Source organism: Giraffa tippelskirchi, chromosome 11 (assembly GCF_054371585.1).
Source record: "Giraffa tippelskirchi isolate mGirTip1 chromosome 11, T2T-mGirTip1v1.2.pri, whole genome shotgun sequence".
Lineage (NCBI taxonomy): Eukaryota > Metazoa > Chordata > Mammalia > Artiodactyla > Giraffidae > Giraffa > Giraffa tippelskirchi.
In genome coordinates, this window is record NC_137285.1 from 1630948 (window position 1) to 1643218 (window position 12271).

General features: G+C 54.7%; 1 protein-coding gene across 14 annotated transcripts in view; it reads left to right on the top strand.

Moving 5' to 3' along the window:
- Window positions 1-12271, top strand: part of SPECC1L (sperm antigen with calponin homology and coiled-coil domains 1 like) — an 85290-nt gene that overhangs the window by 55603 nt on the left and 17416 nt on the right. For 9 of the 14 annotated variants that reach the window (XM_081542149.1, XM_081542154.1, XM_081542146.1 and 6 more), the window contains 3 exons: window positions 3848-3931; window positions 6016-6172; window positions 8538-8640. In XM_081542149.1, coding sequence (XP_081398275.1) covers window positions 3848-3931; window positions 6016-6172; window positions 8538-8640 — 344 coding nt within the window. The remainder of the gene's footprint in view (window positions 1-3847; window positions 3932-6015; window positions 6173-8537; window positions 8641-12271) is intronic. The other 5 variants (XM_081542156.1, XM_081542160.1, XM_081542155.1 and 2 more) reach the window with 1 other exon arrangement.

The window sequence follows — 12271 nt, forward strand, 5'->3', positions numbered from 1 at the left end:
AATTGGATAATTTGTTGCTTTTTCCAGTGAAGTAGGTTATAAAAGATGTAGCTTTTTTGTTCTGTTCTTCATCATGCTTGTCTGTCAGGCACAGGAAAGTGTTTGAGACCAGAGATCTTGTTATCAGTAGACTTCTGACGGTATGGTGGGCAGTAGACTTCGGTGGTCTGGGCCATAACAGGCAGGCCTCTGCAGACCGCACGTGAGCTAGTGTTTGTAGCCTGAGCAGGCGCGTGGATCCAGGTAGTTGGGGGGTCTTCACTGTCCCCTTGCACAGTGACCTTTAAGGTCCGTGGTCTGGCGGAGACCTTGGCTGGGGAGCTGGGGTCGCCCAGGCTCGGCGTGGCCTGAGGGTCGTGCTGGTGTATCAGCTCAGACGTCCAAGAAAGCTGACGGGTCCAAGGACAGTCACCCTCTGCAAGGGGGGTCTTGCTGTGATCATCCCACTGAATCGTGTTACTTGGGGACAGAGACGTAAACCCTTTAAAAAATTCAGTATTTTGAAAAAACTGATTTATGGTAAGGGTACATGTAACAAATGTCATACGAAGTTCAGAGGTTTCACTAGAAAGCCAAGTCTTTTAAAAGTTAGAAGGAAAAGAACCTTTTATTAAAAAGTTTCACAGCAATTTGCCTTCTCCAAAGGGTGGACCCAAGCCCGATTCTGGCCTAGCCCAAGCTGGGAGCTTCCCAGAAGATCCTTGAGAGAAAGCCTGCCCCCCTGTGTGTGCAGCCTCGTGGGCATCTGTTTACTTCTGAAGGTGGTTCTTGGTATTTGTCTTGATAAACCAAACTGTCTAGGCTCTCCTATTTTCTCTAGCATATTATTATGAAACATTTCAAGTGTGCAGAAAAGTGGAAAGAAGTCACATATTTCTGTTTTGCCACAGGTGTTTCTTTTCTTTTGGCCTTGCCCTGCGGCATGCAGGGTCTTAGTTCCCCGGTCAGGAATCGAACGCGTGTCCTGGGGGGGAGCGCAGAGTCCTACACCCTGGACCTCCAGGGAAGCCCTCCGCTCCTGGTTTTAAACCCACTGCGCTGCCTGTAAATTTGATGAGGGAAACGGGGACAGCTGCCATGCCTGTCTCACGCGGGAGGACTAAGGAGCACGTCCGTGTGGCTTTCGCCCTCCGCCTGGGCCCCAGCTCACCCCGCGGGCGTCACTCCAGCGCTAGTGGCTGCTGCGTGGGCCCCCCCTGCGGCTCCCGCCTTCTCGTCACCTCGCACGCCCACCGCTTCCCCGCTCCACTCTCCTCAGCACACTCGCCCCTCACCCTGTCCCCAGCGTCTGCAGCGGCTCCGACCCCGGCCACTGTGGCCTCCTGCCGCCAGGTTGTCCCCCCTTGTCCGCCGGGTGCTGACAGAGCGGGGTGTGCTCCGCTGCTGCCCCTGGAACCTGCCGGCTCCGGCGGCCCTCATTGCAGCGTGTGCTCCCGCGGTCCCTCCCGCAGCCCTCCTCCTCCTCATCTCCGCACCGGGACCCTCCTTTCTCCGCGTGATCAGCAGCCTGCGATTCTGCCTCTGACGAGCCTTGGGTCCAAGTATGTCTCCCCTGGCACCGCCTGCGTCCCCCACCCCCACCCCCGGGAGGGAAGGGTGTCCGCCGCCTCACCCCCGGGGTGGGGCCGCGCTCCTCAGCCCCGCCCTCGCAGCACTGCTGGTCCAGGCGTTTCCGGTGTCTGCTGAGCGCTGAGGAAGCCCTCTCCTGTGCCTGCGTAAAGGCTGCCAGGCCCCCTCGGCCTTCCTGCACAGGCGCTTCCCCGGGAGGCCTCTCCAGACTCGCCGGGCAGCTCACGGCCTGGTGCTGCTGCTTGCCCGCGTCCCTCGCACGCGGCGCTTTCTGAAACGTCTGACTTCCGCCTTAGACTCAGCTCCAGGAGGGCAGGTTCCTGCCTGCTTCCCCCCTTTCTCCAGCCTCACGTCGTGCCCAGTGCCTGGCAGGTCGCAGATGCCCAAGTGGTTTCTGTGTAAGGCATGGGTTACAGATAGGAGGGGCTTCGAGAACAGACCCGGTCCCCGCAGTGTTGACTGTCTCCTGCCTGCCTCTTCCGCCATGATGCGCTGGCCTGCCTTTCCGAAGAGGCGCGCTGGCAGTTCATGTGCAGCTGTGACCCACGTGGCAGAGCGGAGGGTGTGTGCATGGGGGGCGCGGCCGCCCCGCTGGGCCCGCTGGAAGGTGCCTTCTCAGAAGGGAGGTGTCAGCCTGTGCTGAGCTGAGACGACGTGGGTCCTTGGACGTGCAGTGAGCTGGCTGCGGCGGGTGGATGGGCTTCCATCACGTGCCTGGTGGCCCTCGCCCTGCACCCGTGTGTTTCTGTCACCTGGGCTCACTCTCGTCTCCTGGGAGATGGAACCTCTAGGACAGGACCCGTCTTGTACCTGTGAAGTGGGCACTTGGGCTCCATTTAAAATGGTGACTCCTGTTTCCTATGGCTTCTGTGTTCTCCCAGCTCTGCTTAGTCCATCTTTGTGTGTGACGTGCGCTTCTGTGAGGACGCGTGCTGCCACACGGGGGTCAGGATTCAGGCCTTTCCCCGGGTGTGTCGCGGTTCAGGAAGAGGAAGGGGTGGGGCTCTGGGCTGGGTGGTCCTGTCTTCACGGGGCCTGAGTCCACCTGCCCTGCTTCCCCTCCAGGGCACGGTGTGGGCACGGCCACACCTGTGTGCCCCAGACACTCGGGAAGTGTGTGTCAGAGTGAGAGACTGTCCTGGAGAGACAGCTGAGGTCCTAATAGCTGAGAGGGAGTGTGGTTTTAATGACAGGTGCGCCCAGGGCTGTTTGTGTCCGCCGCTCTCTCCTTCCCCATCTAAGTGTGTCGCCCCGCGGCCCCGCCTGGCGCGGGTCCCTGACGCACCCAGCCCGTCCGGCCCTCCTGTGCCTGTCCTCCTGGCCTGACTGCAGCGGCGCCACTTGGAGGCGAGCTGGCCTGGGTCTGGGGCGCCCACTGTGGCAAGCGGGTGCCGGGGAGAGGGTGTTGGAGCTGGGCCCCAGGGCGGTGAGATGGCCGGGCCAGGGGCAGGGGAGCTGCTGCCCCAGGGCCAGGGACTCCAGAGTCCCCCGACCTGGCCTGGTGTAGTGGGTGGGGGACAAGCGGGGTGGGGACTGCTTCTGTCCTCCCTGAGGGTCCTTGCTGCCCCCAGACTGAAGTCCACACACCGGCCAGGGAGGCTGTGTGCAGTCAACCACACCACTCCCAGAGCCGTCCCCCGCCGCCCTCTCTGGTCTCCACCGGCCCCGAGGTTCAGCTGCGCTGGGACTATGTCCTCTGACCTCTGCAGTGTGTCCTGGGCTGAGTGCTGCTCCCCAGCCTGTTCTCCAGCAGCACAGCTGGCCAGACAGGGTCTCGTCAGAACGCTGCTGAAGGCTTCCCGTCGCCCCAAGTCATGGTGGGTGGCTTCCACCTCTGGCTTGATGACCCTGAATCGTCCTGTACTCCCGTGTCTGTCCTGACTCATCTCTGGCCGTGGACTTGTGTGCCTTCGCCCCCCCACCCCCAATACACATACACTGTAGGCTCACAGGACAGGGTGTGGACTTAGTACCTTTAGACCTTGATGCAGCAGAGGGTCTTGGGCTTCTGGTTGAATCGCATCAGACGTTGGTAGCTCTCAGTGGTTTGGAAGCGTTCGTCTGCACTGAACGTCTCGTCCCTGAAAATAACAAGTGAATGAAATGGCCCTTGTTGGCGGGAGGTGTTTGTATCGGGGACTCTGTGGGAGCCATCGAGGGGCCTGGATGGGAAGGAGGGACAAGCCTCTCCTCTGGGCGAGAGGAGAGCTTCCTGCTCCCCGTGCCCTTGAAGTTCAGGGTCAGGTCTCCTCACTGTGGCACTTTCCACCCTGTGCAGAGCATCTGCTGAGAACGTCTTCCACCAGCCGACCTGCTTCTCTGCCGAGAGTGCCTGCCATGGAGAGCGCAAAGACCATCTCAGGTAGCGCCTTTCACCTGAGACGTCCTTTAGAGATGCATCTGGAAGCTCTACTGATGGAACTGAGTGCCTTCTCTTTAGGCTCGTTTAACTTAACCTGCCTCTCTAATTGATTGTTTTTCATTCGGATTTCCCCATTGTATCTTACAGATTTCATAGAAATCGTATTTCTTGGCCGTGATTTCGAAAATAAAAAATATGAGGTAGATAGTTCATTCACTTAATGAATGTGGGATCTTCCCAACCCAGTGATTGAACCCAGGTCTCCCGCATTACAGGCAGAATCTTCACCGGCTGAGCCACAAGGAAGCCTAAGAATACTGGCGTGGGTGGCCTATCCCTTCTCCAGGGGATCTTCCCCGCCCATGAAATGGAGCGGAGTCTTCCGCGTTGCAGGCGGATTCTTCACCAGCTGAGCTGTCAGGGAAGCCTGCAGTCATGGAGGTCGGGATGGTCACCCCGGGTGTGCGGTGACTGCCTTGGAGGTTGTCTCCGAGCACAGCAGTGCTCTGAAGCCAGGTGTCTGCGGTGGGATGGGCCCTGTTACGGGGTGTGTCTGAAGGGCTAGCTTTGCTGGTTTCCTTGAGCTAACATTTCAGTTTGTCAGTGTCCTTATTTTATTTTCCCTTTGTGGCTTTTTGTAACCCTCAATAGCTCAACTAGAAGTTGGACCAGCAAAGGAGAGGTTTTATAACCCTGCCTCCCGTGGGCACCGTCCCACTTGGATGGGAATTTCAGTTGGTACAGTTTGTGGACACCTTAGCTGAGTGGGAAGTCCGACCAAAATCTCTCCTGCAAAGCCAAGGTCCAGAGCCTTTTCCTGTGACAGGGTTTTCCCATTCTTTCTTAGTCTGTTTCCTTTGCTTTCTAGAAAATTACAAAGGTTTCTCATCCAGTTTCCTACCACAGCGCTTGAAAGAAACTGCAGATGTGTACAGAGATTTGACATTGGAAGAAAAATGCAGAATGATTATAAAACTGTGTCGGCCGCGCAAGTGCATCCTTTACTAAGACCTTGTCGTAGGAGAAAGCGCGTCTCCTCCGAGTCTTGGAGCACACCACTGCGCAGATGCAGAGCTCTCCACCGCCAGGAGGGGCTAGCCGGCCGGCTGGGGAGGTGACTGGCGCCGGCAGGTCCGCGTCCCAGCCAGCCCGGGCTGGCTCCACAGCGGCTCCCACGCCAGTGCCTGCTGAGGAGGCCTGTCCGGAGTCAGGGCCTGGTCTCGTGCCTCCCGGCTCTCGTGCTCAGCCCAGCGCTGCGAGCGCCTGCTGGTCCCCTGCGTCTCGTGGACAGAAAGCCGCCCCCCCCCATGCCCCGTGCGGCCCCCTTGTCAGTGGCTGCTTCCCCCTCCAGCCCTCAGGGCCCTGTACGTCCAGCATGGCGCGGGCCTGACTGTCGGACTCTCCAAGTAGGGCTTTCCTAATGCTTCCTGCTTCTCAGTAGTTGACTTGACGTGACATCTTTTGCTTTTGCGTCTCATTGATTCCTGTTTTTGTAAAATTTGGCTTGACCCCAGATTACGCGTGGCCCCTGTCTTTCCTTTCTGTCTCTCCGCTGTTTTTTGCCAGGTTCAGAAGCGTTTTGTTGATGGTAGTTGAGAGCAAGTATTGCTTTGGTTTTGGTCGTGTTTGTGATTGAACCAAGTGTGGGCCTGGTGTGTGCTAGAATGTGGGCTCTTAGCATATTTCAACAGCTGTACCTTTTTTACAGTTTTTTAAAGTGAAAAAATAAAATGCTTTCACGTTATCAGTAAGATAAAGACAATGTTAGTTTTTCCTCCTGTGTGGTAGTTTCTGGCCTTCCCTTGTGGCTCAGGAGGTAAAGAATCTGTCTGCAGTGTGGGTAAGACCCGAGTCCGATCCCTGGATCAGGCGAATCCCCTGGAGAAGGGGATGGCAACCGGCTGTAGTATTCTTGCCTGGGAAATCCCATCACAGAGGAGCCTGGTGGGCTACAGTCCACGGGGTCACAGAGTCGGGCATGGCTGAGCAAGTCACACACACACGGTGGTTTCTGCTCTCTGGGGGACCTGCTGAACAAGGTGCCTCAAGAGCTCAGTTTAAAATGCTTCTGCTCTGCCTTGCAGTGTCCAGACGAAGCAGCGAGGAGATGAAGCGCGACGTGTCTGCTCCCGAGGGCGCGTCGCCCGCCTCACTCATGGCCATGGGGGCCACCTCGCCGCAGCTGTCGCTGTCCTCCTCGCCCACGGCCTCCGTGACCCCCACCACCCGGAGCCGCATCAGGTAGGGGCGCTTCCTGCCGGGCGCTTCCCCCGGGCCACCCCTGGCCTTCGGAGAGTGAATGCAGATTGTGAACAGCGGCACTCAGCGCTGATGCGTTTTCTCTGTTTGTGGGTTCAGTGTTTGCTGACCCACACTTCTGTGCCCGGAATGGAGAAAGATGATAAAACAGAAAAAAGTAAAACAAAGTTAAAGAGAGAATTATTTCCCCTAAGCAGCTGGTGTTTTTGTTTTTGTTTTTTGTGGGTTTTTTTTTCCAGTTTTGCTTTTTTAAAGTAGAGAACAGCTGAGCACAAAAGGAAGTTTAGTGACACTCAGAACACCGTGTGGGTGGAGTGCAGGGGAGGCTGGGGGGCCGGGGCGGGGGCAGAGGGTGTGCGCTGGCATGGCCTGAGGCTCAGTGAACGCGCCCCAGGCTGAACACGAAGGGGGCGACAGAAGTGGTTTTGGACCTTTCCTGTTTACTGACATACAGGTCTGAACAAAAGTGGAGTATTTGGACTCTCAAAGTCGGACTGTACACTCACGTTTAACGCCCTGCCTCTCGGGGACCGACCTCTTAGAAGAGCGGCCCCGGACGCAGTGAGGAGAGCAGGCATCCCCTTCCCTGGCTGAGCGAGGGGCGCGCTGTCTACACAGGCCATGTCTAGTGCCCCAGGCGGGGCGCCCGCTGTTCCTGGCCCCTCTGCTGGAAGCCGTGCGCCTCCCCCTGGGGCGTCTCCTGGCCTCGGCTCCCTTGTCTGACAGTGAAGTTACCGGAGACGACCCCTCACCCTCAGAGGCTCCCTTCTGCAGCTTCTCGTGCCCAGGACTGCACTGGGCCCTGGGCTGTTTGAGGCTGTCTCTGGAGCAGGATGGCTGTGTGAGCCGGAGTAAGCCTTCCATGGTGACTCTGACAGTCCCTTCTGGGTCCTTTTGGCCCTTTTGTTTTCTTCACGTCTCACCTTTGTCTTCATTCTCGTTTCCTGTGTTTGGTGCTGTTGTGACCAACCTCTTTGAGCCCTTTCAGCTAGAGCAGGAACATGGTGAGCCAGCACACGCATAAAACTGTCATCCTTCAAGACAGGGCTCTGATTGCAGGTTGGAACATTTTTGTATTTTACTTTTGGTTCTAAAATAAACAAAAATTGGTGCTATTTCAATGTACCTCTCAACTGGAAAAGCTTCGTTCTTCATGCATGCTCTGATTTCCTACCATCCTTTGTAGGGTGAGTACAGACAGAGGGTACTGCGCCGCCTGTGACGTCTAGGACACTGGCTGGACTGTTAGGTGTGCAGGTTGTGGGTCTGGAATCTGCTTTACTTGCGTCGTCATCACTGGAAATCGGACCAGAGGGCTCTGCTGGTCAGGGATGGCTTGTTCAGCAGAGCTCGCTCTCCGTGGGCCCCTGTCTTCTGTGCTACCCCTGGAGTGGTCCCTGGAGGGGAGGATTGCTGCTGGAGGGGTCGGGTTTGGGTCTCCCTTGCTCCGTCGCCACGCTGGCCAGTCTTTTTAGATGCAGTGTCCGGTCTGGGGCAGGATGTTACTCTGCCTGCAAGGCAGCTAACAGTGCCCTGAAGTACCCTACGTAGAATCTTCGGGAATGACCCCTGTGTAGCTGTTGATTCTTCCCCAGCTTCAGTGTTCTGTCCGTCCCGTACTACACGATGGCGTTCCCCGAGGGGCGGGCCCCGTGCTGTCCTCTGCCCAGCACCTGCATGTGGCCTGCCATGGTCGTGCCTCATAAGGAGGTGCCAAGTGAGTGAGTTTACAAAAAAAGTCTTATTTTTTATGCAAGGTAAAATGCTGACTACTTGCAGTCAGTAAAGAATGTGCAACTTAGCAGCAAGGACGTCTGAGACGTGCTGTGGGTGTTGTCCATGCTTACCGCTCTTCTGTCGTATCTGCCTCCCCAGTTGTGTGCTCTCTGAAGGCAGGAGTGATCCTTCACCTGGCTTAACCCTGTCCTTTGTGATTATAGCCAGTGCTGTAAAAAGAAGGTGAAGTGACCGAGGGCATAGATGTTGCGTGAAATGAGACGTAACGATGAGGCAGGAGGAGGCCCGTGAGGAAGGGGCCGTGGAGGCTCTCGCGCGCGGCCCCTGTGCTCCGGGTGTCCTGGGCCGCGTTGCGCTGGCCCTGTGCGGTTTCCCTGTGGGTGGTGAGCAGGGCCTCCCTTCAGGCAACTGAGCCCCCGACAGCGGGGGGCCTGCGGGACCCGTAGGGTCGGCAGCAGAACCAGACGAGTGCAGGCCGTCTGGCCGTTGTCCGCCCCCGAGGGCGCGCTGGTTCTGTTGAGGCTCTCCGCTCTGTGTTTGTTGGTTTCTGGCTTGGCAGGTGCTCTGATAAGGAACACAGCTTGAAATGTTTCTTGTCTCCACTTCCCAGGGAAGAAAGGAAGGATCCTCTGTCCGCCTTGGCAAGAGAATACGGGGGGTCCAAGAGGAACGCCTTGCTGAAGTGGTGTCAGAAGAAAACCGAGGGCTACCAGGTAACACGGTCCTTCTGTCCAGGGGAGCAGCTGCCGGCACAGCCCGCTGAGCAGCGTGAGCCCCGGGCATGGCGGGGTTCCGGGAGAGACAGCGCCTTCCCGTCCAGAGCAGCGGAGCGCCCCGCTGTTCCTGTTCGGCTGCGGCAGCATTTCCCATCCCAGTCCTGGCTGAATGCTTTGTGGAGGCCTCACTGGCTAAGAGTGAAAGTGTATTTTTCTTTAAGATGTTACTTATTACGACTGAAGTTTCCGCTGGGCTGAGCTGTTCTCTCTGCATTTCCCCTTCCGCTGTGCGGTCTCTCTGCCCGTGCCGTCCCGCAGCCGGGCTCTTCGGTAGCCTGCCCTCCTGGCCCTCTGTCCGCCTCTCTCTCTCTCTCGTTATTATTAGCTTTTCTTTAAAAATTGAAGTGTGATTGGTTTGTAATGTATTAGTTCCAGGTGAACAGCAAAATGGTTCAGTTATTCATACGAGTCTTTTCCACTACAGGCCCCTACAAGGTACTGGGCTTGGTTCCCTTGCTGCGCAGCAAGACCCGTTGTCTGTCTCGTTGATACACGGTAGTTCGTATCCGCTAATCCCACCTCCTCATTCAGCCCCTCCACCGCTGTCCTCTCTGGTAACCACCAGTTTGTTTTCTACGTTGGTTAGTCTGTTTCTGTTTTGTAAATACGTTCATTTCTGTCATTTTTTTAGACTCCACCCGTAAGTGATAGCATATATGTGTCTTTCTGTGGCTTTCTTCACTTAATATGTTAATCTCTGTGTCCGTCCGCATTGCTGCAGGTAGCATTATTTCATTCTTTTTTATGGCTGAGTAGTAGTCCGTCGTATATATATACACTATGCCTTTATCCATTCATCTGTCGATGGACGTTGAGGTTTCTTCCGAGACATTATGCTGAATGAAATGACCAACGCCGAGAAGTACAAATGTTATATGATCCCACTTATATGAAGTCCCTAAAATAGATTCACGGTGACTGAAAGTAGAATGGTGGTTGCCAGGGTCTTGGTGTCATGGGGAGTCATTATTTAAAGAGGACAGAGTTGCCGTCATGCATGAAGAAAGTTCTAGAAATGGATGCTGGTGATGATTGTACAACAGTGTGAGTGTACTTGATGCCACTGAACTGTCCACTTATAAAACAGTCGTTCAGCGGAATAAGCACCGCAGTAAAGGATTGGGATGCCCCAGCCCCTTACATTTTTTCCTTTATATTGTTTTTTATTGAGCTATACTTCACATAAGATACTTCACCCACTTAAAATTGTACATTTTAGTGTGTTCGCAGAGGTGTGAAGCCATCACCACACTCAGTTTTACAGTATTTTCATCAATCTGAAAAGAGGTCTCGAACCCATCTGCAGCCACTCCCCATTTGACGTGGGCACTGTGGGTCTACTTGCTGTCTCCATCGGCGTGCCTGTTCCAGATGGTTCACGGCACTGCAGCTAGGCGGCGTGTGGGCCTCTGGGACTGCTGCTTTCATCGAGGGCTGTGTTTTCTTGGTTCGCCCGTGGTGTGTGAGCCTCCGTGGATCACTCCTTCTGTGACGGCACTGTGTTCCACCCTGTGGACCACCTGTGGTCGTCCCATGTCCCACTGACGGTGTTTGGTTGTTGTGGGCGTTACATAGAATGCTGAGGCTTTGCATGGACATAAGCGATTTTCTCATCTGCCTGTCCGGCTTCTTGGCTGCTGAAATGGTTTGAAATTGCGATCTAGTTATTTCTCTGTCAGCTGCTTCCCCTCTGCCGTTTGGTTAAAGCCCTAAATCCTTGGTGTGGAGAGCAAGGCCTCTGATGGTTGACCTGGCCTCTGTGGAGTCCGGTTGGCTCCTCCACCGCCTCACCTCGGCCCCTGGACCCCCCATCCTCTCACTGCACCCCCTCTGTCTGGGGAGCATCCGCCCCTGCAGCTTCAAAGGCAGCATCTGTGCGGCCTTGCTTCTGCCCTGCTCCGCCCCACAAGGGGTCGTCCCTCACTCAGGGGACCCACCCCCAGCACCCCCGGAGCTCATGCTTCCTTGTCGCATTCATCCTGGACTGGACCCCGGTCCAGGGTGGGTGTTTTCTGCATTCAGGGCATGTGTCGGAGGGGGGTCTCTATCTATGGTTCATTTTCCCTGTGTTACAGACACTGCCTGCCAGGTCCTGAGGGTACTGAAGTGCCAGTGTGTGCGTGTCTCCTTTTCCAGACTGAGCTCCTTAGAAGGGCCTGTCTTTGCCTCCCAGCGTCCAGCAGAAGGCCCTGCACAGGGCAGAGCTCAGTGGCTGTCTGAACTTGTATATTGAATGTCATGGGAGACGTTAGAGGCTCATTTTTAGAATAGCAGTTCTCAAGCTTGTCTGTGAAACCCTGTGAAGACTATGGGGAAAGCGCCGATTCCTGAGAATCAACCCTCAACATGTATAATTTGAGAGGTGCTCAGTGAGACTCTGGAATCTGCATTTCTATAGGCATTGCGCTTGATTCGCAGACCGTGTCGTGAGAATCACACATAGAGGAGTGATTAGACCGTGTCGTGAGAATCACAGAGGAGTGATTAGACCGTGTCGTGAGAATCACAGAGGAGTGATTAGACCCTGTCGTGAGAATCACACATAGAGAGTGATTAAGACCTTGGACTTCAGGGTCAGGTAAAGTTTGAGTGTTAGCTCTGCCTGTTACTGTGTGACCTTTTGCAAATTACTTAGCCTCTCCAGGCCTCCATTTTCCTCCTAAACTCCATTCCTGTAAAATGGAGGCTTAAGTGAGGAAGTCACACACATTGTAGCATTTGCTACATGTTTAATAGATTTAAAGTATTGTTTTTCTGTTACTTTGTGTCATCTTGTAACATGAGCTTTAAATTTTTCTAGACCATTACATAAATTGACTAATTTGAGATAATTAGAAAGAACCTCCCCTTAGATTATGGAACTTTGCCATATATCAAGTTGTTTAAAAAGTGACCAAGTTGACTGAGATTATTCAAGCATTAAATCAATGACTTAACTAATGTCTCTTGCTTCCTTCCCACTTAAATTCTCTGATTCTGTGATTTTAAGGTACTTTGCCTTAGGTTTAAAACAAAAAACAAATCAATTCGTTAAAATCCTCCATTGATAATTTTAAATTTTTTTCACTTCCTGCGTACTTCAAATGCAAGAGGAAAGACAATGCAAAGCAAAATGGGTCCCTGTACGTAAAGAAAAGCCCTTTCCTACACTGGACAGCCTGTGCTGCAGACGCGTTTCCCCTTGCTTCCTGTGCAGACTTCTGCAGTGGTGTCCACATGTGGCTTTGCTCTTTGGCTCTCGTTTCCTGTGAAACTAATGTCTGTTTTGCTGTTTAAAAGTACGGTAGGATGCTGGTTCTTTTATTTCAAGGTCTGTGAGTTAAAATTGGATATAATTTTATATGCATAATCTTTTTAAGCTGCGAGATGTATCTGATAGAGCTCCTAATTTGCCGAGAGCCACATAGGACGTGCCAGAGCCCTTTCCTTATCTGGCCGTAGGTACGATGAGCGTCCCCTCCCTGAAGCCTGCCGCGTGGGACCCACGGTGTGGTGGCCGGGTCCCCGCCGCCGGCAGGAGCGGGGCTAATACGTGACTGGCAGCACACGCTGCCCTCCCGCCCCAGCC